The sequence below is a fragment of the Ambystoma mexicanum genome, chromosome 6p (genome assembly GCF_040938575.1).
Source record: "Ambystoma mexicanum isolate Mex_15411 chromosome 6p, UKY_AmexF1_1, whole genome shotgun sequence".
NCBI classification, from domain to species: Eukaryota; Metazoa; Chordata; class Amphibia; order Caudata; family Ambystomatidae; genus Ambystoma; species Ambystoma mexicanum.
Genome location: NC_090935.1, coordinates 1017913846 through 1017941724, shown reverse-complemented (window position 1 = coordinate 1017941724; position 27879 = coordinate 1017913846). Strand labels below are relative to the sequence as shown.

Sequence of the window (27879 nt, the reverse complement as noted above, 5' to 3'; positions counted from 1 at the left end):
TCTGCCTCGGGGCAGGGTGCTGTAACCAGTTTCTTCACTGGATAAGGGGAGCAGGCCTCTTGACTTCAGAGGACGGCTGTCCGTCGTTTACTGCACGAACGGTAAGTTTCGAGTAATTCTAATGTCTTTAAAGTCTTTAGTAATGATGTCTCTTGTTTTGCAGGGTTCCGGCGATGGCGGATGACGGGCTGAAGTGAGTTGAAGATGGAGCCCGTGTGATGAATAGAAGCGCCTGGAAGCACGTAAGTAAGCGCTTGTTGCCTGCTTCACGATGCGCTCTAACTGTCTTTTTATTTTGCAGGTACAAGTTTGGAGCGGCTGCAGGGTGCAGGAATACCCACTGGGTTAGATGTGGAAAGGAGTAATGGCACGTGAGTATTAAAGTTCCCCAATGTCTTTAAACGCACCTTGTTTTGTCTTTCAGATGCGGGATGCAGCGCCGAAGGCCTCCGGAGCGTGCAAAGAGTTGGTAAGCTTTTGTCTTTCAGATGCCGGAATGCAGTGTGAAGACCTCCGGAGCGCACGAAGAGTAGGTAAGCCTTTGTCTTTCAGATGCCGGAATGCAGCGCGAGGCGTTGGTGACAGCCGATGGACCAGGTAAGTGAAGAGCTGTCACTGAAGACCGTAATGCTAACCTGTTCTTTCTTGTCTTTATAGGTGTTGCTGAAGACTGGATTCAGGATGGTAAGCCTTTTTCCTTAGGCCCAGGATCAGATGCAGAAGACACGATGAGCGTTCTGCTGCAGAGGATGCTGAATAACGCAAAGCAAGATTCATCCATCGGGTGTGGTTTAAATAGCCTCCTGTAGTGCTTAGGTGTCTCCTTCCACAGCCACGCCTAGGTAAGAAAAGAGTTCCTGCTTTCCAGAAGAGTTCCAGTGTTCTGAATCTAGGGAGTGGCTCCTGCCCCACCCAACAGGAAAAGTAGTTCCAAACAGAAGAGGATCAGAGGCTCAACTGGCAGGCAAGTAAGCAGCATGGTCTGCTGCAGGTAAGTCCACCCAAGCATTATGAGCCCGGCGCTTCCAGCGCTGGGACTGGGCATATTTATGAGCCTGGTGCCACTGGCGCCAGGACTGGGTCCAAAAGGTCCCAATTGGGACTGGTTGGCACTCGGAACCTGGGTTATGGATCTGCTTCCAAGGGAGTTGGGAAAACCCTGACCTTTTGGAAGCAGAGATCATGACAGGTACTCCGTAGTGTGCAAATCATCCTTCCTTCTTGCTCTCTTAACAGCAACTCATGGTTGCCCAGTGAGACATCTCTTTTGATGTGTCTGATTCCCACAGATTTGATTCTGTCTTTGTGGTCCATTTGGTGTTGTGTTGACCAGTGGTCCAGGAAGGGATGTTGTTTCTCTGTTTGGCAGGTTTAATTCAAATTCAAGTGTTCTCTTAATCGTGGATCGTGGAGCCCATATACATTTTGTCACAAGTGCATATAATCTTATAAATTACATATTTTGTCCTACAGTTAATCATATCTTCAATAAGCAGCTTTATTACCATCATGTATTTCCAATGTTCTGACATTATTAAGGGCGTGCTTGCACATTGTGCAAGTCATACACTTGAAAACACTGCTCAGTTTGTGTCTAGTGATCACATCTGATTGTACCTGTGTGTTGCGTTCCTTCATGTAACTGGGACTGAATTTGGTTTTGAGAGTGGGTGCCTTAGTATACACGAAGTCTGGGGGTCAGATATGAGATTTTTGAGGTCCTGGTCTAGTAGGAGCATGTGACAGTGTTTATTAAATATTTTCTTTATTTCTTGGTTATTACCACTGTACTTGGTGATCATGCGGGTTTTGTTGTCTGACAGTGTCTTTTTTCTTTGGGGGTCAAAAGAGTCGGTCTGTTGCACTTGTCTACTTGTTTTCTGGCATCTCCAGTACATTTACTGGAGTGTCCTCTTTCTTTTAATTTTTGTTCTATGATCTGTGCAACCTCCTGATAGTATGCATCCAGACTGGATGAGGAAGAGGCCTAGGGAGGAAAGGGGACTATAGACAAGATGTACAAGTGTCACTATCACAAACAAATTGTTCTTGTGTGACATCCACTTTCCTCCATACTCATGACAGTTTTATAAACCCACTACAGTGGGCAGGTGGCATAATATAGAATTTTGAAAATAACAACCATGACTGTGTTTTATGCAGAAAAATTCTTCAGTGCTGCTTGCCCAGAACAGCCATCGTCCCTGGACCTAGTGTCCAGCATATAATGTTTTCAGAATGTGCCTTGTGGTTGCTGATGTAACCACCTTACACCTTACAGATATCTTTCTAAGGAACATGAGTCAGATATGCCACTGAAGCAGCTTTGACCCTTACCAAATGAGTTAGCATGCAGTTTGCTCCATTTGTAGCCCTGGAAAATGCAGGACATAGTCCACAGGGCTGTAGAGGTCATGGAGGCCTTTAGTCCAGGGGATGTTGCTCCTCAAGTGAAGAAATTGGATCAGACAACCTATAGCACTTAGTATATTCTAAGTACGTTTTCAATGACCTGGCAACATCCAGCAATTTAGAGCTATCTCTTTGTCTGACTGTGGCTCAGGAAAAAGATAGGAATTTAATTACCCATGTAAATATGTGCTTTAACACTTTGTTCTGACAGAAATTTAAGAAAGCTTCTGAGATGCAAAATGCCTGACATTTTCTAACAAAGCTAACAGGACCACATTAAGGTACGTGGGGTTGGTGGGGGTGGGAGGGTTCCTAACAAGAAGGTGGACCCTCAGAAGATGGTTGAAGTTCCTCTTGACCATGTGATTGGTGAGGGAGAAGCTGTTACATCCCACACTCAGGTAAGTGGAGATGGCTGACAAATATGTCCTGCACAAGTCTGGTTTAATACCTGAGTATTCCTAATATGTCATATTTCGAAAGCACATCATTCAGAGACGTTTTTTTAATAAGGTCTTCTACCCTCAGTGACCACTTGCTCATGTACCGATATCAAATGGATTCTATTCTAGTTGATTTGAATACCCAGTGAACCAAACATCCAAGTTTCAGATTACTAAGTCGAGAGAATGCAGGGGGTGGGGAGGTAGATGAAGAAATGCATCCCTCCTCCTCTGACAGGAAATACTCAAGCAGATGAAGAACGTGGTGTGATTGTGCGGAAAAATTGAGAAGGTTAAAAAAAATCTCTTGGCTTACTGGACAAAGCTTGTGTAGCACTTTGCCCAAGAGTCGATGAGGAGGAAAAGCATAACGGAAATGAATAGACCATGGGAGAAGAAAAACATCTTCCACAGAGCCTAACCCTACTTTCTCCTTGGAGGCATAAAGCTGACACTTTTGAGCAACCTATATAGTACCCAATTTGTGGAACATCTGTTGAATCACTTTTTAGAAAATCTCCCATGCATGGGATGTTTTTTCTCTTCTGCTGGTCATTGAGCTCTCCCTCCAGGTAGACAGAAATGGGATGTGTTTGATGCGAGATTCATCATTCCCAAATGTGTATCACAAAGCAAAACAGACTAGGAAATCTGGTTCCCCCTGCTTTTCCAGCTACAGAATAGCAGTAGTGTTGTTCATAAGCATCAACATTCTGCATCATACAATGGAAGACAGGGAAACTTTTATTCCCAGATAAATTGCTTTTCATTCTAGTATAAGGATGTGTGAATTCTACACATGTCATGGGCCCATAGAAGGTTGGAGGTACCCACTCCTTGAGGAGGTAGTCTCTGTTGATAAGGGTAACACCGTAGAGGCAGAAGGGAGCCCTGCCCAAAAGATTCCGGGGAGACATCAACCAATAGAAGTTCTAAAGGACACCAGTACCATAGAAGTCTAGTATGATTGTCCAACTCCCAATGAACTGGTTGTTTCAGTTGAGTCTCCCTTGTGCCTTCTTGCTAGGATAACCACCAGCACACTGAATACCATGACACCCAGAATCCTCTGAAAGATGCATGTCTCTTCCTGCAATGCTGAAACCATTTGAAGGCAACCACTTTGTGTATCTTAAATGCATTTCTGATGAAGGAATGCCTATCTGATATATGTGTCAGAAATTAAACTGATAAGTCAGAGTTATTGGGGGTGATTTTCTGAAGTTTATTGGTGGTCCCACTGAAAAGAGCAATTGTGTGTCAATATGAATGAGTATGAGTATAAGACCGCCTCTAGGGAGGAGGTCTGAATTGACCAACCTGCTTGTTAAGGTTGAATGTGGACTCCCTTGTCCCATAGCCATTTCATGACTTTGAGGAAATCATGTGGAGCTGAACTGAGGCCAATGAAGGGAACCCTAAAATGAAAAGATGTGCGACCGATGGAAAACCTGAGAAATGTGTAGTGGGGGGCAGACTGAAACATGCAAGTATCTGTCCCCCTTTCGTGCATAGTCAGTATCTGTGCTGGGATGAATATATTACATTTCTTTATTTGGAGTAATTTGTTGAATTCCGAGAGATTCCGGATCCTCCTCAAAATCGCCCCCGCCCCTTATCTGTCTTTCAAATAACAACAAATCAGGAGTTTAACCCCTCACGGGCCTCGTGAACTGGGAGTTCCTTCATTGCCCTCAATGAGAGCAATTTGAAGAATCTTCTCACTTGGATTCAATGAAAGTTGCCTGAGAAACGAGCGGATGTAAAGGATGGGGAAGGGAAAGCCTCTATGCCCCACAAAACACATATTTTGTCCACACAATGAAGGGGAATTTGCATTTTTTTTTTAAATGTGTTAGCCGAGGAAATAGGGGTGTTAACCCGTCGGGGTGGCTTTGGCCTTTGCTATGGCAGTCATGCCTGTCCCCAGATTAGGCACTTCTCTGAAAGCCCTGAATCCTTGATTAGCGATTGTCTTTCAATCTTCTGAGAGCAGGAGTAAGACTTAGCAATGGGATTAGTATTGGTCAGTAGCAATTTTGCTCTTATATTATTTATCTTTTCCTTCCTCAATTCATCATCTCTTGCTGTGTGGGGGAAATGGAGCCCACTGAAAGGCTGGCTATGCACCTGGTTCTTGGCCTTTTGGATGAGATTGTTATCTTTGAGCCAGGCGGCTCTTCGCATATCGAATCCTAGGCACACCCCACATGTGAATGAATGTCCTCTATCTATAAACTGTGCTGCTGCTGCTGTTGTTGTTTGCTCCATAACATGTGCTACCTGTCTAGCCTCGGCCATGCTTGTCATGGACTGGTCTCTTGTGTCTACAGGCAGGTCAAATGCAAAGTCCCCTCTGTCCCTACCCCCAGCTTAATATTATAGGACACCAGAACTTTGTCTGACTTACATTGGCTGAGATAAAGGCGACTGATGACATATGTTTTGTTGCCTCAGTTAATTAAATGTTTCTCCATGCTGCAAGGTGTCAAGGATGCTTTCCCTGATGTAGAGGAGAAGGGAGAGTCAGGATTTGTTGGCTACACTGGGCCAATTCTTCTGAGAACCCTGTAAATTGAGGCAGGGGCTTCAAGGGCAGATACAATGGGCCTCATTAGGAGTATGGCGGTAAGGCAACAATGGCGCTGGTATCGCTACTGGCACCGTTGCTACCGTACCACCATAATAGGACTGATGCTTGCGGTTGGCCTAGCAGCCACCTGGTCTGACCAGGTGGGTGTACCGGCACCCGCGAGCAGAACATGATGGTAGCAATGGTACCTTTATGAACGGTTCCGCTGCTACCATCCTCCCCATTCCCATTGAGCCTTATGGGGGCTCAAATGGGAATGGGGATGTACTGGCTCCGGCACCACGCAAAGGGAATTACCGGGTCCGCTGAGGTCGGAATGGCCCGTTGATTCCCCTTTCACTGGTACCGGAGCACGGGCTGAGTTTGGGGGTAGCCATGCCAGTAAAACCCGCAAGGCTACCTCCAACCTCGTAATGAGGCCCAATGTCTCTTCTGTGGCCCAAACATAGTGTTAAATAATTTGCCAGAGGCTATGACAGGCTGAGTGGTCTCCAAACTTGTCTTGGCTTCCTTGAGGTCATCCGAATGAAGAAGTATTCCTAACTTGCCTTATCTAACCAAACAAAGTACTTCCAACACTCCTGTTTCAGCAGGACGAATGAGCAAGTCCTCCAACATCAAGACGTCCAGTACATATATAATCCACTTGTAAAATGATCTTAACATAGACAGAATGTTTTCATCATAATCAACTTGGTTGCCACCCTCCAGGTCTCTTCCCATTTCCTGGCCCTTCGTTTTTGGAGGTATTGAAGGGTCTCTAGGTTGACCTGAGCCTTCTTACATATATGGAATGGGGTCTTGCCGTGCTGGTGGTGGCGAAGAGGGAGACTTAGCTGGTGTTGTCAGAAAAGGGATAGGACAGAAGAAAGAGAGAATGAGCCAGTGGGCCCAACACTGGCTGTAGCAACACCTCTTTCCCAAAGTCTCTCATTTGAGGCGATGCCATGAATGTAAACTGAGGAGTCTTTTCTGACTTAGTCCTTGCAGAAGGGATGGTAACCCGTTGCAGGACCTAAGTAAATGAAGCTGGAAACGAGCTTCAGGACATGCTGGAATTAGAAAACCTGCATAAGGATGAATGTAGGTGCATAAAACAATACAGATCTCACAGCAGAGGAGAAGAACAATCTACATAGGACGACCGTGGCTGGTATGGGGAGCCCTGCATCCTTGCGGCCAGATCCAATCCTGGTTTGTCTGGGACTATCAACATGTGTATGGTGGGATACACCTTTGACTACAGGATGGCGGGAGCTCTTCTGTGGAGGCTTCATTGAGAGATGTTAGGTGATATCCACGGCGGCCATCATGCAAGTATTAATGCCACATCGCTTTGTACAGGAGCGCATGATGGATTCATGGATCGTCTGCCTAACAACAACCGCCAGATCCATCACTAAATTGCCCGCCAGTTCGGTTTAACATTAAAATATATAGCATATAAAAGGACAATTACGCAGTTAGAGCACCATTAAACTTAGAGCACCTTAAAAATAACTTTCCACGATAACAGATGAAAAGGTTTACACGTTTGACCTTGTTCTCTCGCAGGTGTACCCAAATGTGATCACACAAAACAGGTAAAGCATAAAATAAAGATACCAAGTAGACACAAATAAATTAACTTGATTAAATTATATGTGATGTGATAATATTTGTTTTTTTTAAAAAGTGTGCTGGCGTGTGCGTGCGCTTATAAATAACTGGATTGTAAATGGCTGAGAGCCGGCCAGCCAGTGGTCAACTTTTTTGTTGCAGTTTTTGAGCGTAGAAGTCCCTGCATGTTTCACAGCAGCGCTGGTACCACCTCATGTCCTGGCAGAGGTTCTTCTCACGGATGACCTTACAGTACACCGGCCACTGGTCTTGAAGGCACTTGAATGTTAAAGCAGCTGTGAAAAAGGGGCGACAGTTAGAACCAAAAAAAAGCGACATTGTCAAATCTGTTATTTAAGACAATCTGCTTGCTCATTGCCCTACAGCAGAGCATCACTCAAACGAGTTTATGGCATACACACATTTCATTTGGATGATCAGGAATACAAAGCCAGCACAGTTTGCATCAGAAATGGCTGTCAAGGGACATTTGCACATGCAATTTGCTCTGCATGAGTGTAAACTACTCTCTTCCTGCACTGCACTCTAGTTGCGAAATGAATCTGTGGGGACGCGTACTGATGACTGTAAGCGGGTCTTTGCTTGTCTGAGCTTGGTCTGACCTGGAACAGTCCAGGCACACAAGGAAGTGTAATTATTCTTTCAGGCTACAGCCTGCCTTGCACGGCTCCACATTACCAAGTTACCAGCAGTGCACCACTGGATTATGCCCCCAAGCCACCTTTGTGAGTGACCAGCTCTTTTTCAGGTCATTGGAGAGCTCCACCTTTCATCACCTACCTCCACTCCCCAGCCAAACACATCCCCCCTCCTCTCCCACACAGTGACCCAAACACACCTTTACACCCCGTCTCTCGCTACTGCCAAACACATTCCCCCTTCTCTTCCGCACAGACATGAACACACTCACTCGCAAATACACACACACAAACACCCCTAGCCCCACACATCCCCCCACACACAACATTGGAAATACACTTACCTCGCTCCAGGGACTCCCCCCGTCTGACCGCACCTGTCAGCACCTGCTGCAGGGACATGACAATTTGATTCAGATAGACTAAATCAGCCTTTTTACCCTCTTTTTCACTCCATACGCATGTCCCCACATATCCTGCAGACACTCCTGTGGAAAGATCTCCCTTTCAAAGCCCACCAGTATATGTATTCCATGACCAAGAAGGAAAGGTGACTTGAGCAAAAGGTTTAGTGGGGAATGATATGATAGGTTATTTACAACACGCTTAATACCCAGAGGTTTCTAAGCGTGGACCCGGGGATCAAACCTGTTTTGCTCCATGCTGGCTTGTTTCCAACGCGAGCACGTTGCCGCTGAGATATCTGTTAGCCCGTTTGGGGTCTTGTAACAAATGGACGCACACCAAGGAGGAAAGTAAATGTCTGCTTTATTCAACAGATAACTTTCCCCAGCTCTCCCCTCCTCCCACGTCATAGTCCACGTGACTGCCTCCATGAGCTTGTTTCTGTCTTAAAGAGACATGAGCCTTCCAACAACACCCCCGGACAAATGTCCTTGCTTCCGATCAACATTGCTCTACCAGCCGTAGCGGCTTCTTGATGGTCCTTTGTGGACGGACATTGGATTCAGCACTTAGACATGCCTCGGGGATGTCAGCCGACACTACCTGCTGTCGAGACCGGGATCCGCGGGGAGTCCACATCCCTGTAAAATCAAGGAAATATCAAGGTTTGGTACTACCAAAAATTGGATCCACCTGTCACGAAGTTTCAAAGATTTATTGTGCACAGATTCAAATATCAAAGCAGATAGCTATCTGGTTCACAGCACCTCACAGCGTGTACCAGAAACACTGTGAGGGGAGTGAGTCCTGGTCATCACAAAACATGCAGTATTTATACACAATCCACGTCATAGCTCAGCCCATCTCCATACTAATAAGTTACAAATTTGGGTTTGTGCCCAGTTCACATAGAAGAACAAGTTACTTCTTACCTTGTAACGTTCTTGACGGGATGTTCCTCCGACGTATTCCTCATCTTAGATATCTCCTTCCAGCTCTGCTGGCCTCGGAAAAATTTTTCTCTAGAGGGCGCTGTGCGTCGACGTCCTCCGAGTCGATGTCCCTCGACAGCCGCCGTATCGACGTCGACGTCATCCTGCCTATAAAGGCCGCGCACAGCGTTCGTTGCTCAGTTCCGTTTTGTAGCCCACAATAATTCTTTCTGGACTAGACTAATCACCCTGAAGGAGCGTAAGCTGCAACAACAAGGGAAGTAGAACTGCGGGGATGGATGGGAGGGTCGATGAGGAATACGTCGGAGGAACATCCCGTCGAAAGAACGTTACAAGGTAAGAAGTAACTTGTTCTTCAAAGGGATTGTGTCCTCCGACGTATTCCTCATCTTAGATAGGCTCCCATAGCAGTATTCTATTATCGGAGGAGGGAGTACTGATTTCATGCTGTCTTCTATTGATGAATAGAATGCAGTACAGCCCTTCCAAACCTAGTCTCTTGACTGGAGGAGGAATCCAAGTTGTAAAATCGTGTAAAGGTATGGACAGACGACCATGTAGCGGCCGCACAGATGTCTTTAACCGGCACACCTCTTTTGAGGGCCGATGAAGCAGCAATACCTCTGGTCGAATGAGCCCTAAGGTTTTGAGGGGGCTCTTTCCCTGCCAGTTTATAACATTCCAGAATGGCTAGAATGATCCATCTGGAAATGGTCTGTTTAGTTATTGGTAACCCCAGCTTGTGACCTGTGTAACCTACAAACAGCTGGTCTGCCTGTCTTATCCTGGCTAGTCTACTGATGTAAAAACTTAAAGCCCTTCTAGGGTCTAGCCTGTGTAACCTCTCTTCCTCTTTCCCCGGATGAGGAGGAGGATAGAAAGATGGTAGGGTAATCTTCTGAGTGATATGGAATTCCGAAACCACCTTTGGGAGGAAATTAGGCTTCACTTGCAGGACAACTTTGTCTTTGTGAAATATTGTGTGAGGGGGTTTACAAGAAAGAGCTTGTAATTCGCTCACCCTTCTAGCAGATGTAAGTGCTATTAATAAAACAGTTTTAAGGGTAAGGAATCTTAACGAACAAGAATGGAGAGGTTCGAAAGGTGTGCCCATCAGGAAAGTTAGTACTAAGTTTAAATCCCATAGGGGAACTTGGAATGGTCTTGGGGGATAAACATTAGCTAACCCCTTTAGAAACTGTATTACCAAGGGTAATTTGAAATAGGATGGTTCTTCCGCAGTGCGCTTAAAGATGGATAGCGCTGCGAGATAGCCCTTAATGGTGCCAACTTTAAGGCCTAAATTCGCCAAATATAGAAGGAAGGACAAAACCATTGGTGTACCACATGAAAAAGGGTCGATATTCTGTTCTCTACACCAGCTGCAAAATCTGTTCCAACGGCAGCGGTATAAAGACTTTGTTGCTGGCCTCCTTGCCGAAAGCAACACCTCCATAACATCATCAGGGAGGTCCCAATCCTTGTACCTCAACCTTTCAGAAGCCAAGCGTGAAGGTTGATGTCTGGATGGAGAACCTGACCTCCCTTCTGTGAGAGTAGGTTCTCTCTGAGTGGAAGTCGAATTGGAGGGCAGATGGACAAGTCTAGAAGGTCCGGGTACCACGTTCTCCTGGCCCAATCCGGGGCAATTAGGATCATGGTTCTCCGGAATCTTCTCAACCTCCTGATCATTTGAGGAATGACAGGGACCGGTGGGAACGCGTACAGAAGCGGAAACTCCCAGTCCACTATGAACGCGTCTCCCAGAGCTCCTCTCGGGGGAAATTCCCTTGAGCAGAACAGATCGCATTTCCTGTTGACGCTGGTGGTGAACAGATCCACCTGAGGGGTTCCCCAAAGGGCGAAGATCTCTTGAAGGACTTCCTGAGCTAGTTCCCACTCGTGGGAGACTGTGCTCTGCCTGCTCAGAGCATCCGCTGTCAATTTCTTCTCTCCGGCTAGGTGAACTGCCGATAGAGAGATTCCTTCTTGGATTGCCCAAAACCAGAGCTGCATCGCCTCTCTGCACAGGGGTAGTGATCCTACGCCTCCTCTTTTGTTGAGGTAATGCATGGCCACTGTGTTGTCCGTCATTATCAGGACGTTTTTCCCTTGTACAGCTGGCAGGAACGCCTTCAGCGCAAGTCTGATGGCTCTCAACTCTAACAGGTTGATATGTAGTCTGGACTCCGATGGAGACCAACGACCACTGATGGTCAAGTCCTTGGCGTGGGCTCCCCACCCCGTGAGTGAGGCATCCGTGACTACTGTTATCTCCGGCCAGGGTTGCCAAAAATGTTCTCCTTTCAGAATGTTCTCCTGACAGGCCCACCACTGAAGGTCTCGAGCTACTCTGTCGGGAACCTGAAGAAGATCTGTCATTCTCCCTGAGAATTGTGACCACTGAGTCCTCAGTGCCCACTGGAGGGATCTCATTCTCAGGCGAGCCTCTGGCACTAGGAAAATGCAGGATGCCATGAGGCCTAGCAACCTCAAAAAGTCGAAGGCTGGGAGACGTTGGGCATGTTGAAACTTTGTAACCATCTGTAGAATATCTTGAGCCCTCACCTCTGGTGGCGAGGCTTTTCCGAGGGAAGTGTCCAGGATCGCTCCTATGAACTGGAGTCTCTGCGATGGTATCATTTGTGACTTCTTTAAAATTGAAGGAGAAGCCCAGTCTGTGAAGGGAGTGGCACACGTGATTTAGTTGGATCTGAGCTTGTTCCGAAGAAACAGCCCTGATCAACCAATCGTCCAGGTAGGGGTAGACGTGAATCCCTTCCCTCCTTAGACTTGCTGCCACTACCGACATTAACTTGGTGAAGACCCTCGGGGCGGAGGTCAGCCCAAATGGCAGCACTCGAAATTGATAGTGAGAGTTGCCAATTGTGAACCTCAGGTATTTCCTGTGTTTGAGATGGATAGGCACATGGAAATAAGCACCTGAAGGTCCAGAGATACCAACCAGTCCTGGAACTGAAGGGCCTGGAGGATCTGAGAAAGAGTGACCATCTTGAATTTGTCTTTTCTGAGGTATTTGTTCAATTCTCGCAAGTCCAAGATGGGTCTCAGTCCTCCGTCTTTCTTTGGAATGAGAAAGTAAGGGGAGTACCAGCCCTTGATCCTCTCCGCTACAGGTACTGGTTCTATGGCACCTTTCTCTAGCAGGTCCAAAATTTCCTGCAAGAGGAGCGGATCTGGAGCTTTCTGAGAGCTGATCCCCGGTGGATGACTCTGTGGTATACGTAGGAAAGGCAGGCAGTAACCTTGGGCAACTGTTTCCAATGCCCAAGCATCTGACGTGATAACCTGTCATACCGCCAGATGTTGAGTCAACCTGCCTCCTACAGGTGTCCTGTGAGGGAAGTCCTCAGAGTGGTTTTGGGGCGGCTGATGCAGATGCCGATGGTAAAGAGGCACCTGCTGTTGCTGCGGCTTTTGAATATCTACCCCGTCCACCTCGGGTAGTTCTTCTTTGTCCCCTTTGAGCCGGTCGTCCTCTATCTCTTCCGAATGCGGAGTAGAAGCGAAAGGACTTGCCCCTCGCAGAGGTTCCTGTAGGACGAAAAGGAGTTTGACGGATTGCAGCTCTTAGGGATTTTGCTGCTGCTTTTGAAGTTTGCAGTTTTCTAAACTGTCATCCACCTTTTTCCCGAACAAAGAAGAGCCATCGAATGGCATGTTCAAGAGCCTGGCTTGCACATCTGGGGCAAAACCAGACTTTCTCAACCAAGCAAATCTCCTGGTTGATGTACTTGCCGCCATTGCTCTGCTGATACTGTCAGCCGAATCAATGCCCGTCTGGAGGGATTCGCACATCGCGTTTTTACCGTCCTGTATAATATTCAGGAACGCATCCCTTTCTTCTCCCTCCGGGATGCAGTCAGCCGCTGTAGAAGCACACTCCCAAAGTGTATGGCTGAACCTAGCCAGGGTGCAAGTAGCATTAACAGATTTTAACGCCATGCTACATGCTGAAAAGACTTTCTTTGCAATAGCATCATATTTTTTATCGTCCCTGTCCTGTGGGACGGTAGGATAAGCCGTCTTGACATCGGTAGAGGATGCTGCCTGTACCACCAGACTTTCTGGGGATGGGTGTTTAGACAAAAACTCCGGGTCTGTAGAGGATACCCTGTACTTAGTAGACAGTTTTTTATTTATTGCTGGTACGACATCTGGGGTTTCCCAGTTTGTCATGACCTTCCTCTGAAGAGCTTTATGAAAAGCCACCACAGGATCCTCCTGTGGGCCTTTGTCAAGAATATCCGTGAGGTCATCTTGTTGGAAAGATTGTGAAGGTGCAGACCACCCCATGAACTCTGTGATCCTGGCCATTAAGGCTCTATAGGGGGTTTCAGCATGCTCCCCCGGGTCTGGCCTAGCAAACTCCACCTCAGGGGAAGTGTCTAACCCACTTGCCTCATGTAAGGAATCATGAAGATCCTTTAACCTGCGTTCTTCAGAGGAAAATTCCTCTCTAATTGGGGTTACAGGTCCCTGCAACTCAAATGTGTCTTCCTGTTCAGACAATTCACCCTCTTCCAAAATTGAGGACATAGTTCTCAATTGTTCTGAACTCATAAAGGGAGTAAATCCCATTTCCAGGGCAGAGGGTGCCGAGCTTGTCATTATCGGCGTCGAAAACGTCGATGTCGTCGACGCCGACGTCGAAGGCTTCGAGCGTGGCATCGAAAACAAAGGCGGAGGCTTCGATGACCTCGACAGAATTGGGATTCTACTCGACAATCTCGAAGCCATCGCCATCGAGGACCTGGGGATAGTCACTGGGTGTGTCGTGACCGTGACTTTTCTTGGCGTCGACGCCAGTGTCGAAGCTGGCGTCGAGTCGACAGACCCGTGTGTCGAAGGTTCCTTCGACAACGGCGTCGAAGACACCGACCTCAGCGTCGACGGAACCCTCGTCGACGGCGTCGACGGAACCTTCGAGGAAGGTTTGGAGGTCATAGTCCTACGCGAGGGTTCGAGACGCGCTCGAGAGGTTTCCTTCGCCGGGTACTGCGACTCGCGGCGTTTTTGACCTTCGGGTCTTTCGACCAGAACATCGCTCTCAGCAGTCTTCGAGGGGGTCAAGGCCGCTTTCTCGAAGACGCTCATCATATTTTTGCAGAATTCCTCCCATTCAGCCCGGGAACTATGTTTCGTGGGGCAAGGGATTCTTTTTGGCGAAACAGAGGAAGATGAAGATGGAGAAGGGGATCTTCGACGTCTCCTCTTCGAGTGCTTCGATCTCGAGGAGTGATGGGACCCACTCTGAGACCTGGAGCGCGAATGGTGACGAGGAGACGAATGTCTCGACTTCGTCGACGAAGAAGAAGCTTTAAAAGTCTTACCTTTCTCCAGCTTCCCCCTACGCTCCTTCAGGGCTTTAGCTGTCATGGTCCTCGCACTCCGAACAATGATGTTCAGCTCCCAAACACCACAGACAAACTCTGTGAGGGTCAGTCAGCGACATCTTTTTCCCAAAATCTCGGCATTTTTTGAAGCCGGATCGAGGAGTTGTCGGTTCCGACGAGGAAGCCATCGAGTACGGATCGAATAACTCGAGGTAAATAAGATTAATCTGACAAGAACTGAGCAACGGTATTCCGAGGCACTGAGTAAGCGCGGAAAAACGGAACTGAGCAACGGACGCTGCGCGCGGCCTTTATAGGCAGGATGATGTCGATGTCGATACGGCGGCTGTCGAGGGACATCGACTCGGAGGACGTCGACGCGCAGCGCCCTCTAGAGAAAAAATTTTCCGAGGCCAGCAGAGCTGGAAGGAGATATCTAAGATGAGGAATACGTCGGAGGACACAATCCCTTCGAAAATACAATATTGTCTCTACGTACTTCAAGTGTTTCCAGTCCTCAAAATACAATGGTTACAACTTTGCTCTGTCTGGTCATGTTAGTTATTCAGCTTAGGCTGATACTAGTTCCAAGAAACAAATTCAATAGCTTTTTGTTAAGGTACACAGTTTATAGTTTGCCTACATTCAGTTCTTATGTTTGAATATAGCCGAGGCTATTGATACAGAAAACACTTTAAATTGGAGTTCACTTTAGCTCCAAGGTTCCTTAAACATATTGATAAACTTTGTTGCCGTCAGCTGTGTGGATCTTTAGCTTTCCAATGTACACAGGATTCCTTCAGAAACTCTCAGCATCAGTTTGCATTCATTGTATAACACTGTTTGTGGGAAGATGAGGTTTGTAGACATAGATAACACTTTGAATGGGAGTTCATTCTGACTGCAAGGTCTTGTTTAAACATGACAAATAGTCTGCTCTGCCAGCCCTGATGTTGACATAGGCTCAAAGCTCGATTCTGCTTTTGCAGTTGGAAACATAGCTAATTATTTACTGAAGAGTGAGCAGGAGTTTTAGAACCAAAGATGAAGGGCTTTTTCCAAGATGACGCTTGAAGTCAATTCTAATTCAGAACTTTGCAACGCGGTTTTCCCGATAGAGTAACTAGGCTTAGTCCAATATGAATCAAAAGGAGGCACTAATATGATTTCCGTTTAACAACCCATCTCTGGTGTCGAGGAGCACTGGGTCTGGATCAGGAGGTGGAGGCCTTTCATCCTCTTCTCTAACAACATGCTTAAACAACAAACTGTTCTGAGTTATTTCTTTGTCAGAGTTCACAGCGGTCACCATTGTTCCTTTGGCAGCAGTGACTTGCAAAGGTTTCAGAGTAAACCGTGAGTCGGTTATCCTAGCGACAGCTTGTTCGACCAGCACTTCATCTCCTACATGGAATTCCTTCGGCCTGGCTCCTCTTCTTTCATCTGTCTCCGCTTGTGTCCTTGCCTTCCGCTCAGTATCTCTTCTTATGATTTCCTGGTCTGCTTCTGGCTGGTTTGTCAGGTGTCTGACAATGCGAGTGTGCACTTGGTATTTCATCATTAGGTCCGTAGAGTTCTTGTTTGTGGCCTCATGAGGCGTGTTGTGGTAATCTCTTAATAGCCGACAGAGCGCATGGTGTGGATCAGTGCCTTCAATGCAGGCTCTTTGCAATGTCTTCTTAATCGAGGGCATACATCTTTCTGCCATCCCATTGGTTTGGGGCCAGTGTGGTGTAATTGTCTGGTGTTTAAACCCCATATATTTTGCAAAGGGCGCAAAGTCATGGCCGCTGAAGGATGGATCATTGTCTGACTTTATGGTGTCTGGGATTCCCCATTTGCTTATGACCTCGTCAAAGATAGTTGCTACTTGGCAAATGCGGTAGATGTGCACTTCTTTACGATTGGAAATCTCAAGTGTTCGGCAATGAAGAGTAATAGATAGTATCAGAATTCAAGGGCGCCATAGAAGTCCATGGCAACCTTCTCCCAGGGGTGTTCTTTGATCTGTGTTGGTTCGAGTGGTATCGGGGCTTCAGCCTTGGTCGTGCATTGGCAAGCTACACAGTTTTTCACCCACTGGTCTACCATAGCGTCCAAAAACGGGAATCACACATCACATATGAGCTGTATTTTAGTGTTGTCCGCCAAGCTGTGGCCTTCATGGGCTGTCTTGATGACCTCTGACTGCAGGGTCGCTGGGATGACCAGTCTGCACCCTCGCAGGAGGATAGTGCTATCTTTTACAGCCAACTCTGCATGTACTTTGGCTAGCCTCTCCAATTCATCTCTGCCTGCCCCTGGGTGTGTTAGCACAGCGCAGCGGTAGTCCTTCCATCTGTTGTTCTCTGTGAGGCCGATCGCTAAGGCCATGGAGGGGTCCACGGCTGAGGTGACTGTTTCGAGCGAGACAGCAGGGGGAAGTGCATTTGATGTCATGTAGTTGATGTATTCGGTGTCGCCAGGTCTGGGTACGGGCTTGCCTGCAGGGTGCCTTGACAGGTATTCTGCCGGGTTATTCTCACCCCCAGGTCGATTAACAATTTCCAAGTCATATTCCTGGAGTCTGATGCCCCATCGCTCAATCCTGGAGGGCATTTTTGTCCTCAGGTTTCCGAAGAGCGACAACAGAGCTTGGTGATCCTTGATGAGGGTGAACTTCTTCCCTATCACAAAGTTGTGGAAATGTTCACACACCCATACAGTCATCAAACTCTCTTTCTTGGCCTGCGAGTATGCCGGCTCAGGTGGGGCTAGCGCTCTGCTGGCATATGCCACATTGTGTCTCTGGTGGACGTCTATCCCGTTGGTCTGTGCCAGTATGGCTCCTAGGCCCACTGGGCTTGCACTTACAACAATCTCCGTATGCCAGTCTAGGTCGAAGTATGCAAGCCTCCTGGCTTCGGCTAGAGCCTGTTTGTTGGTATCAAGGCTGTTTGTCACTCAGCTGACCATGCAAATGGAACTTCCTTACGTGGGGTAATGTGGAATATATCTGGCACAATAGCCCGTGATCCCCAGAAACGATCTTACATCAGCCACCCGACCTGGTTCTTGAAGGTTGAAAATGGTGGAGACTTTGTTGGGATCGGGTGTCATTCCTTCAGCCGAGAAGATATGTCCAAAGAACTTGAGCTTGATTTTGCTAAAACAACATTTGCCTGTGTTAAGGGTCAATCCAGCACCTTGGACAGCTGCGCAGGTCACCCTCAGGGCCATGTCGTGCTCCTCACGTGACTTTCCAAATACGAGAATATCGTCCTTGTAATTTAGTGTCCCTCGTACTGGCCTGATGACCTGCCTGATGGCTTCATGGAAAATCTCAGCCGCTTTCATGGGTGGCAAATGTGGTAATGCCCCTTGACTCAGGATGAAGCACCATCTGAAGGCACCCTTGTTTGAGGTCAAGCTTGGAGAAGAGAACAGCTTTGTTGAGTTGGACAATCATGTTCTCTATCCTTGGGCCAGGGTGTCGCTCTCTCTGAAGGGTGGCGTTGGCCACCCTCATGTCCACGCAGAGTCTCAGGCGACCACCTTCCTTTGGTAAGATCACTAGAGGCGAGACCCATAGGGTTGGACCTGTGGCAGGCGCAATGAGGTCACCCTTCAAGAGCTGATTGAGCTTGTTCACTATGGCTGCCTGTAGATGAAACCCAACTCTCCTTGGGTGTTCAGGGACGGGTCGGACTGAAAGATCTATGTGTAGTTTGAAAGGGGAACATTTCATCTTGCCTAATCCCTTGCACTGGAGCGGGAACTCGTTCAGGATTGTGTCTTTCGTGATGGTATTTGCAGCTGCTGTTTGACCGTTCCACATGTTGCTGATCTGGTCTTTTGCTTAATTTGTAGGAGCGGTCGAGCGAATGGTGTCACCTTCCTTGACATGAATGTCGATTAGGCCGAGACAGGAAGCTGTCCGGTAACTTTGATTGATTGATATTTTATTTCTATCGCGCTCGTACACAAATGTTTCAGAGCGCGACAAGGCAAGGGAGGGGAACAGGGGAGAACAAAACAGCGATCTTACTAGGCCCAGTGACATTGAGAATGCGCAAGTGCATGGGAGAGGGAGGAGGGGAAAAGTGCATGCAAGGGGGAGAGGTGGAAAGTGCGAAGCAGAGGAGAAACAGATAAATAACAGTACATAAATAATAAAGGCAACACACAGTGGTAATGCAGCCAGCAATTTGCAAGTGCTAGGTTTAAGGCAGCAGAATGGGTAGGTCTGATAAGTGCAGGAAGAAAAGGGGGGGGGCTGTATGGGTACAGATACAGACCCCAGTGCAAGGGGTGGCCCGGAGGCAGTGCGGGAGGGTGGCAGGATGAGCAGGTACCTGGGCCCAAAGGACAGAGGGTGGCCAGGTGCATATTTGCCAAGAGAGAACAGATCAGCAGGGGAGAGGGGGAGCAAAGGCAGAAGAAAAGAGGAAGGTCTTGAGGTGTTTCCGGAACCGGAGATGGTTCTCCTCAAGTTTTAGAGTGGCAGGGTGGCTGTTCCAGAGGGAGGCCCCAGCCGAAGACAGAGATCTACCCTCAGCTTGTTTCTTAGAAAAACGACTGACCCTGAGGGAGTTGGAGGTAGAGGAGCGAAGAGCTCAAGAGGGGAGGTATTTGCGGAGGGATAGCTGAAGGTATTTTGGACCCAGGCCCCAGAAAGCCTTGTGGACAATGCAGAGGGTTTGAACTTAATCCTTGCATCTACTGGGAGCCAGTGGAGAGATTTCAGAGCTGGAGAGATACGATCCCAGGGCTTGAAGCCAAGCACAAGTCTCGCAGTCCTGTTCTGGATTAGTTGCAGAGGGCGGAGAGTAGAGGCAGGTAGATTTAGAAAGAGGCTGTTACAATAGTCCAAGCTAGAGAGAACCAGAGCTTGGGATACCATGAGCTTCTGGGGGAAGGAGAGGAAAGGCAGAGTACCTCTGAGGAGGTGCAGTCAGAAATTTGACTTTTTAGAGACCTCAGAGATGTTGGCAGAGAAGGAAAGGGAGGAGTCAAAGATGACCCCGAGGTTCTTAGCCTCGCAGGTGGGGGTCGGTGGAGGGCCAAGGGGGGCCGGCCAGAGAGCGAGGGGAAAGGATGGTGAAGGTGTGCCGATGAGGAGGATCTCCATTTTGCTGGCATTCAGACAAAGATTATTGGCGGCACACCAATCTTGAATGGCAGTTAGGCAATCAGAGATGAGAGAGGGAGAGGAGGTGGCAGAGGGCAGCCTGAAAATGAGTTCAGTGTCATCAGCGTAGCACTGGAAATTTGAGCAGAAAATGGCAATGCAGTGGGTGAGAGTTGCCAGGTATTGGTTGAAAAGCCAGGGCGAGAGGTTAGACCCCTGGGGAACACCACAGGTAGAGAAGAAGATAGATGATAGGCAGGACCCAAGTTGGACCTGGGAGGGTCGATCTGAGAGGAAAGGTCAGCCAGGCCAGAGCCTGATCAGTGATACCCAGGTTTTCATGGAGACGGTTGATCAGGATGGTATGGTTGACCGTGTCGAAGGCAGAAGAGAGATCGAGGAGTATGAGGACAGAGGGAATGTTAGAGTCAAGGTTGGAGAGCAGATCTTCACGGATGTTCAGGAGAGCAGTTTCCATGCTTCTGGCAGCTCTGAAGCCAGACTGGTGGTCATGGAGACAGCCAACAGAATTGGAATGAAGGTTAAGCTGAGCGATGGCCAACTTTTCCAGGAGTTTGCCAAGAAAGGGAGTAATGCAAATTGGGTGATAATTAGCTGGACAAGAAGGATCAGCTGTTGGTTTCTTGAGAAAAGGATGCACAAAGGAGTGCTTCAGAGGGGAGGGGGAAGGATCCAGAGGCAAACGGGTGGTTGCAAAAATCAGCAAGGGCCGGAGCGAGGGTGTCAATGTGGTCCTTGATGGTTTTAGAGGAACAGGGATGAACCTGTTTTGAAGAGGCTTTCATAGATCGGACTTGTCTAGCAACCTCGTCAGGGGTGAAAAGAGGAAAGGACGAGATGGATGGTGGGAGGGTGGCTAAAGGAGGGTCAGCAAGCGCAGATGGAGTGGGAAGAGGAGGGGTGTGGGTGGAGAGGGTGGACAGGATGTCCTCGGTTTTTTAAATGAAGTGAGAGGCAAGGGCATTGCAAAGAGCCTGGGAGGCAACAGGAGGGGGAGAGACTGCAGCAGAGTTGGCCAGCTCCTTGCAGATTTTAAAGAGTTCAGCCGAGTTGTTAGATGCTGCAGAGACACGAGCTTGAATGTTGACTCTCTTCTTGGTGAGAACAGAGAGTCGGTATTGCCTTTGTAGCAGGCGACAAGCCAGTTTGTCAGAGGATGCACAGGAAGTGCTCCATTTCCTTTCAGCTGCCCTATACTTACGTTTAAGTGTAGCGAGGTCAGAGTCATACCAGGAATTGCACTTGGCTTTGGACTTCAAACGGATCCTCATGACAGGGGCAAGAGCATCAAGCGTATCAGAAATTGAAGAGTAGAGCAGAGACAGGGCTGTATCAGGATGTGAGACAGCCAAAGGTGAAGGGGGGGGAGAAAGTGGCGGCAAAAGCCTCAACTGACACACGCTTGGGGTAGGCTTGGCTTGGGGGGAAGAGAGGGAGAGATGAGATGAGATGAGAGGAGGGAGTGATCGCTCCAGGAGAGAGGAGTGGTCAGAGGGATGGAGAGGGGGAGGTCAGAGGAGATCAAGACATCCAGTGTGTGCCCTGCAGAGTGAGTCGGGCCAGAGGGGAAGAATGGCAGGGAGAGGGAGTCGCAGAGGTCACGGAAGAGTACAGAGGAGGAGCAAGGAGAGTCTAAATGTATATTTAGGTCACCGAGGAGGAGTTGAGTGGTAGAGGCCAGGAGGGAGGAGGTGAGGTCTGCCCACTCAGAGAGAAATGAGGTGATTTGACCAGGAGGCCGGTAGATGGTAACCACAGTAAGAGAATGGGTAGGCGAGAGAGAAAGCCTATAGACAAGACATACAAAAGAGGAGAATGATAGAGGCAGGAAGACACTCAGGAAAGATCAGGGCTACCCCCCCACCGGACCGGGAGGATCTGGGTGCTGAGAGGATCTTGTAGCCATCAGGGAGGAGAGTGTCAAAGCTCGTGACAGAGCTGGCCGTGAACCATGTCTCAGTAAGACCAAGGACATCAAGGTCTAGTTCTTCAAGGAGGTGGCAGATGTCAGAGGAGTGTTTGACGGCAGAGCGAGAGTTGAGAGTCGCAATATGAAGAAGGTTGCCAGCCTTAAAGACCTTCCGGGGAGGGGTCCAGATCAGAGGTACACCCTGCGGAGGAGAAAGAGCTCTACGAGGGGCAGAGGAGGAGGAGGAGGAGAGAGAGGGAAAGGTAGCCAAGGGGCGAGAGGAGGGTACAGCAGGAGATGAGAGGAAATTGATGAGGCGAGGGAAGCGCCTATCAAAGAGGAGGAGATTGGCCTGAGGGCCTTGGACCATGACAGTGCCATTTAGGTAGACATTAATGATGACTTTAGAGGAGTCGAAGGAAGCCATGAGAACTTCCCAGCGAGTGCCACCATTAATGGGAGAGGAGGAGATAGGGCAGAGCACAGAGACCATATGAGCAGTCCATAGATCTGGCGAAGGAACGACAAAGAGGATGTTGGTAAGGGCTGTCTGGCGGAAGCATTGAAGTAGGTGTCGGCAATAGGAAGACCAGGATTAGAGGCCAAAATATCCTTTTTGAACTTCTTCCTACCAGACTTACTGAGAAGGGAAGGATAGTCAATGGAGAAGCAGTTGGAGAAGATAGGAGAAACAGAAAGCACTATTGGGGTGGAAGTAAGGAGAGGATGGAGATACTGGGGGGCTAAGGCAGGTAGGTGTGAGACAAAAGAGAGTGGTGAGGTCACTGGGCTGGCAAGTTACAGAGAAGAAGCAGTATACAAGCAAAATACAGAGAATTTCGCAATGGGCAGCAAGATTTGACTTTTTAGCACAAAGCAAAAACTTCAAGATTTGACTTTTTAGCACAAAGCAAAAACAGCAAGATTTGACTTTTTAGCACAAAGCAAAAACAGCAAGATTTGACTTTGTAGCACAAAGCAAAGACAGCAAGATTTGACTTTTTAGCACAAAGCAAAAAACAGCAAGATTTATTTAGTAACTTAGTAAGCATCTTCCTTTGGTCGGGCTTCAGATCACATGGATGACCGTTGTCATGGACCAATCACTGTGGATGAGTCAGCGCTTGAACAATCCGATGGAGGGCCGAGGAACGTCGGCTCCCCATTAGAAGATTTTGGATGTTGTCTGAGTCAGCGTTGGTTTATCAGGGATCTGTTGAAACTCTTTCTCTTCCATGATGTTCACAGTGGCCCCTGAGTCAACCAAGAAACAGAAATGTCTGCTACATATTTCTACTGGTATTCTGGGTGCTTCTCTGGACTCCCTTTCATCCATTATAAGGTTAACATATTCATCTTGGGTGTATTGGTCATGCTGGTCACTCTCATGTTCTAACTCGTGTGGTGCCATCGAGTAGTATCCTTGGCGTGGTTGTGGTGGCCCATTGTATTCATCTCAAATCTGCTGTATGTTTTGTACTGTGGCGATGGCAACATGCGCGGTGTGGGGAATGGCCTGCCTTCTCTGCACACTGACTGTAAGTGTCCCTCTCTGCCGCAATTCCCGCATCTTTGAGTGAGTGCAGGGCATGTTCCTGAGTGGGGAAAAGCCATCCCACAGCAGGGTTGTCGGGTAGCTGCTTCCAATGTTCTTGTCCCGTGCTCTTATGCTTCCTGGTTGGAATGCTGCTATCAGCTTGCTTCTATCCTGCTTGGGCGTGATGTTCCCTGACATCTGGGTTGCTTGTATGTCTATGCTTTCGAGGATCCTGGCCATTTCGTTGACTTCCTCAATGGTGAGTTGTTTCTTGAGTGTTTGCGATATAAACACTTCAATCACCCGTAGGCGAATGGCTTTGTCTAGGGAGAAGGCGTGGAACTGGCAGTGTGCTCCTTTGATTTGCAGTCTTGTGATAAATTCATCCACTGTCTCATCAGCTCTCTAGGTGCATTGATTAAACATATATCTTTCGTAGTCCCTGTTGGGCTCAATTACAAGTCTCTTGTTGAGGGCTGTGAGTAGTGATGGAAAGTCAGGGTGTTCAGCTGCTGGAATAGTCTTTATTAGTGTTTTGACTTCATTGCCGGCTATGTTGAGGTGCATATTGCGTAGTTTGGGGGAGTTTTCTTCACCTGCTGCTGCAATGAAATTATTGAAGTCCTCTAGCCACTCTAGCCACTCTACCCACGGGAGCCCTTTGTCAGCTTGCAGGGTCATAGAGAATGGCAGAGGCATGCGTCATGCTGTGGTTGTGGATTTCATGGGAGGAACCAGAATCACCTGGGGTTGCCCAGCTTGACCAGGGGGCAAGCTCATCCTGGTAGTGGGTGGTAGGAGCTGGCAGAATCACCTGGCAGGAGTAGTCAAAGGGTGGTATATGCTCTGCCTTCTCGTGGTGGTTTGCAGGGGGTGGGTCAGTGTGGTCCTACGTATTTGGCAGGAGCTCTGGCGTGACAATGTAGGGAGAACTCCACTGTGGCTGCTCTGGAGGGGGCGAGAGCAGGCTTGGCCCAGCGTAGACAAACTGTTTCCATGTGAGATCCATTGTGAGTCTGATGCCCGTGAGGGCTGCTTTGCGGTGTAAGAACAGTGGGGGATGGGCGCCACCCACGTGAGTAGAGATGTGGGCCCAGACCGCTGGCGGATTGCTTCACGGTGGTGGGACGGTGCTTCCCTTCATGCGCGCCATCCGTGCCAGCTCTGTGAGGCAGCAGCAGGAGGAGGTGGACGGTGGTGCCCGGGATCGGGTTCCTGGCAGTGCAGAGGACCGATGTCAGAGAGGCGGCCGTGGGTGCGGCCTGGAGGCGGCTGGATGGATTGGAGTGGCGGGATCGCTCTGCGCAGGAGGAGGACCTTTGTGTGCGAGTAAGCAGCCCTGTCGCCAGTTGTTAGCCCTGTGTGGGCCCCCATAACAAATGGATGCACACCAAGAAGGAAACTTCTGCTTTATTCAACAGATAACTGGAAAGTGAAATTAACGTTCCCCGGCTCCCCCTCCTCCCACATCATAGCCCACGTGACTTCCTCTGTGAGCTTGTCCCTGTCTTAAAGAGACATGAGATTTCCAACACTATCCTCCCGAGAATGACGTTAAGAGGATAGAATGTATGTATTTGATTTCAAGTCCATTCCTCACTCACCCTCCATCTGTGGTGCATTTCGACACATGTGTGTTCTTAGGCGAGCCCATCTTTCTTTCTGCCCCCCAAGAAACAAACCACAGGATCCAGAGAAAGCTATTGTCCTATCATCTGTGAGATCTCCACTATTACCTGGCGCCCAAATGATGTAACCGCTTGGCATGTGAAAGGCACTTTCACTTCCTAGTCACATAGAGTCAACTGTGGCATCATATCTTGCTTTCATTAAAGGGGCCATGTATGTTCAAGTTGCATACCCTATGTTGTGAATTAAAAGATACTTTCTGAGCATTTACGGGAAGCCCGCAGGAGGAAAGAGCGCAGGTGTTTGCTCCGAGGACCTAGGAGCTTGGGAGGCTGTCTGCTGCTTGGCCTCGTCCCTTGCAGGACTAAAGCCATTGCTATAGCCCGCGAGGGTGGAAGCCCGCAGGAGGAAAGGGCGCCGGTGTTTGCCCTGAGGATCTGGGAGCTTGGGAGGCTGTCTGCTGCTTGGCCCACCCCCTGCAGGACTAAAGCCGTTGGCGTAGCCCGCAAGGGTTAAAGCCCGCGGGAGGAAAGGGCGCAGGTGTTTGCTCCGAGGACCTGGGAGCTTGGGAGGCTGTCTGCTGCGTGGCCCCACCCCCTGCAGGACTAAAGCCGTTGCCGTAGCCCGCGAGGGTGGAAGCACGCGGGAGGAAAGGGTGCAGGTGTTTGCTCCGAGGATCTGTGAGCTTGGGAGGCTGTCTGCTGCTTGGCCCCACCCCCTACAGGACTAAAGCCATTGCCGTAGCCCGCGAGGGTGGAAGCCCGCGGGAGGAAAGGGCGCAGGTGTTTGTTCCGAGGACCTGGGAGCTTGGGAGGCTGTCTGCTGCTTGGCCCCACCCCCTGCAGGAATAAAGCCGTTGCCGTAGCCCGCGAGGGTGGAATCCTGCCGGAGGAAAGGGCGTGGGTGTTTGCTCCCACCTGGGTGTTCGGGCACAGACGGCGTGGAGCACCTAGCACTTAACAACCAACACCTTTCATCTGGACCCAACACACGGCACAAGAACCGGCGCCGAAGTACATTTTCCCTAACACTGCATGCACAGGGTAAGGTGAGACTCCCTATTACTTTTGGTTTCTGGATTTTGACCCCCAAAACCTCCCTTATTGCAAGATGGTCGGCCTCCTTGGGGTTGTTAGATCTGGAGTCAGCGGTCCCATGGAAGAGGGGGACCTCTCATCCCCCTTTACTCCCTCCACCTCTCCAAATCCACCCTTCTGTCCAGCATACATGGCCCCTCCGCCCCTGTGGAGCACCGTAAAAACGGATCTTGGCGTGAAAATTAGGGGGGGGGCTGCTATATAAGGCACCCGTGGTCACGCTAGGTACAGAAGCCTGTACTGGGAGCCCACATGTGAATGGAGGGTATACTCGACCAATTATACCCAGTGGTCGGGGCCCTGCACCCAAGTTGCCCTGCACCCCTCTACCAAGCATCCACAGCCCCACAGCCCTTCTGCGTTCCTCTGGGACCACATGTGGTTTTGTTTCATCTCCTCGATTCATTCCTGTCCAGCCAAAACACTTTTTGGATGAACATGTGCCCTCGGTCAACCTCTTAACCCCTGGAGGGGGCCTTGACTGTGTAGCCACCGCCGTTCTCTTGGACACTTTGGCCACTGGATGTGAGAATTTCATTGGGCATTTTAAAGCTGCGCAGAGGGGATTTTGTATCGGCCCCACCGTTGGAACCTCCCCACCCATCCTCTGGTCTGAACCCTGTTCTATCAATCCTGCAGTCGACAGTGGTTCTCCCTGAAGCCCACCCACTGTCGGCTTCTGCTTCTGCTCCTCAGGCTCCTGCCCTTAGGGGGGTGGGCAACTTTGATCTGGGCAAGAGAGTGTAATTTAGTCCCCTTTCCTGCAATGGGAGCGTGCCCACACCTGACGCCCCTATGGGGGTTAGCACCTCTTTACGGATCAGCCCTTCCCGGGCTTCTGAACCCCCCTCAACTTGAGCCCAGTGTTCGCAAGTCCCACTGCATGTGCTAATCTGCCTAGCTGTCCTTGCCAACTCCTGCTCCCGAGCTGGTGGAGATCAAAAATCTCCTATTGGTTCTGACCAAGGAGGTGCTCGGGGTCAGGGGGGAGGGTAGTGCGTGGAGGAGAGGAGAGGTCTCAGCGGGGACAGGGCCCGGGGGTCCAAACCCAGTCTCTAACAAAGGGTCGTATTTCTCACACCCCTACCCACCCCTAACCCCCGTGGATAAGAACCTCCATTCAGGGGTGGCCATCACCCAGCGCCACCGCCTCGGAGGGAGTTTAATGGGACTATAGCTATTGAGCCACCGCCAATACAGAATTTTGCGGGGAGAATCCAGCGTAACACGTGCTCTGTGGGGAGGGAGACTGGTGTGTCAATCTTCGGGCCGGGGAGGTCTATGCCTGGGTAATTTATCCGTCAAGGCCACAGCAGTTCCACAGTGTTCCTCGAGGGAGTCCTTAAATTACCCACGGAAAAAAGAGAACCAAGGGACGCCTTGCGGAACAAATGTCTTCACTGGTTACGGGCTGTAGGGGAGTGCGGGTTTGTGTCAACGGACTCTTTGCTAGTGTGCACTAGGGTGTCCAAATATGCAGCTAAAACGGACATTGTTAGAGTGGTCTTTGGGGACGCAGATTTAGCAAGGGAGGTTTTGGAAAGATGCAATGGTCGAGGGCGCCCGTGGGTATCTGGCATCATGGTTAGCTCTACTCTCATTCCTATTAGTATGAGACCCTTGGGTGACCCCCGAGGCAACAGCCCCCTTTCAGGGGCTAATATGACTGCTCTGGGCCCGAGGCAGTTTGGGAGATGGGAGGGTCAAGGGGATGGTGGTTCCTGATTTTTGGTTAAAAGAACTGTTGGGCAGCACCCAAGTTAGGGTGCAGTCGTTTGCTCTTGCTTGGGTATGTTTTTCCTTTTTTTTTGCCTTGTCTATTGTAATTATATTTTAGCAGTGTATTTTTAGGATGTGCTTTGATGGGCTTTTCAGGCCGAAAATACATCCCACATCCAAACATATTGAAATAGAATTCATGGCTTCCACCTGACTATCTTTTGGAGTGTGTCTGGTACTATAAAATGCCCATCTGGAAAATACCCCCTAGTTTAAATATGTCATGCTTGCTTCACCTGCGCATTATGCTTTCCCCACACATAGGTGGCAGTGCCCAGTTGCCCCATAGATCTATTTCACTCACTTCCAGTCTATTAACCCCTATGCGCTTATATAATTTCTTCCATGAAAGCATTTTAAATTTCACTGGTTTAAC

At 49.0% G+C, this 27879-nt stretch overlaps 1 protein-coding gene across 1 annotated transcript in view; it reads right to left on the bottom strand.

Moving 5' to 3' along the window:
* Positions 1-311: 311 nt before the first annotated feature.
* Positions 312-27879, bottom strand: part of ADAMTS19 (ADAM metallopeptidase with thrombospondin type 1 motif 19) — a 2156963-nt gene continuing 2129395 nt past the window's right edge. Inside the window, exon 23 of the mRNA XM_069625625.1 lies at positions 312-7343. Coding sequence (XP_069481726.1) covers positions 7192-7343 — 152 coding nt within the window. The 3' untranslated portion in view covers positions 312-7191. The remainder of the gene's footprint in view (positions 7344-27879) is intronic.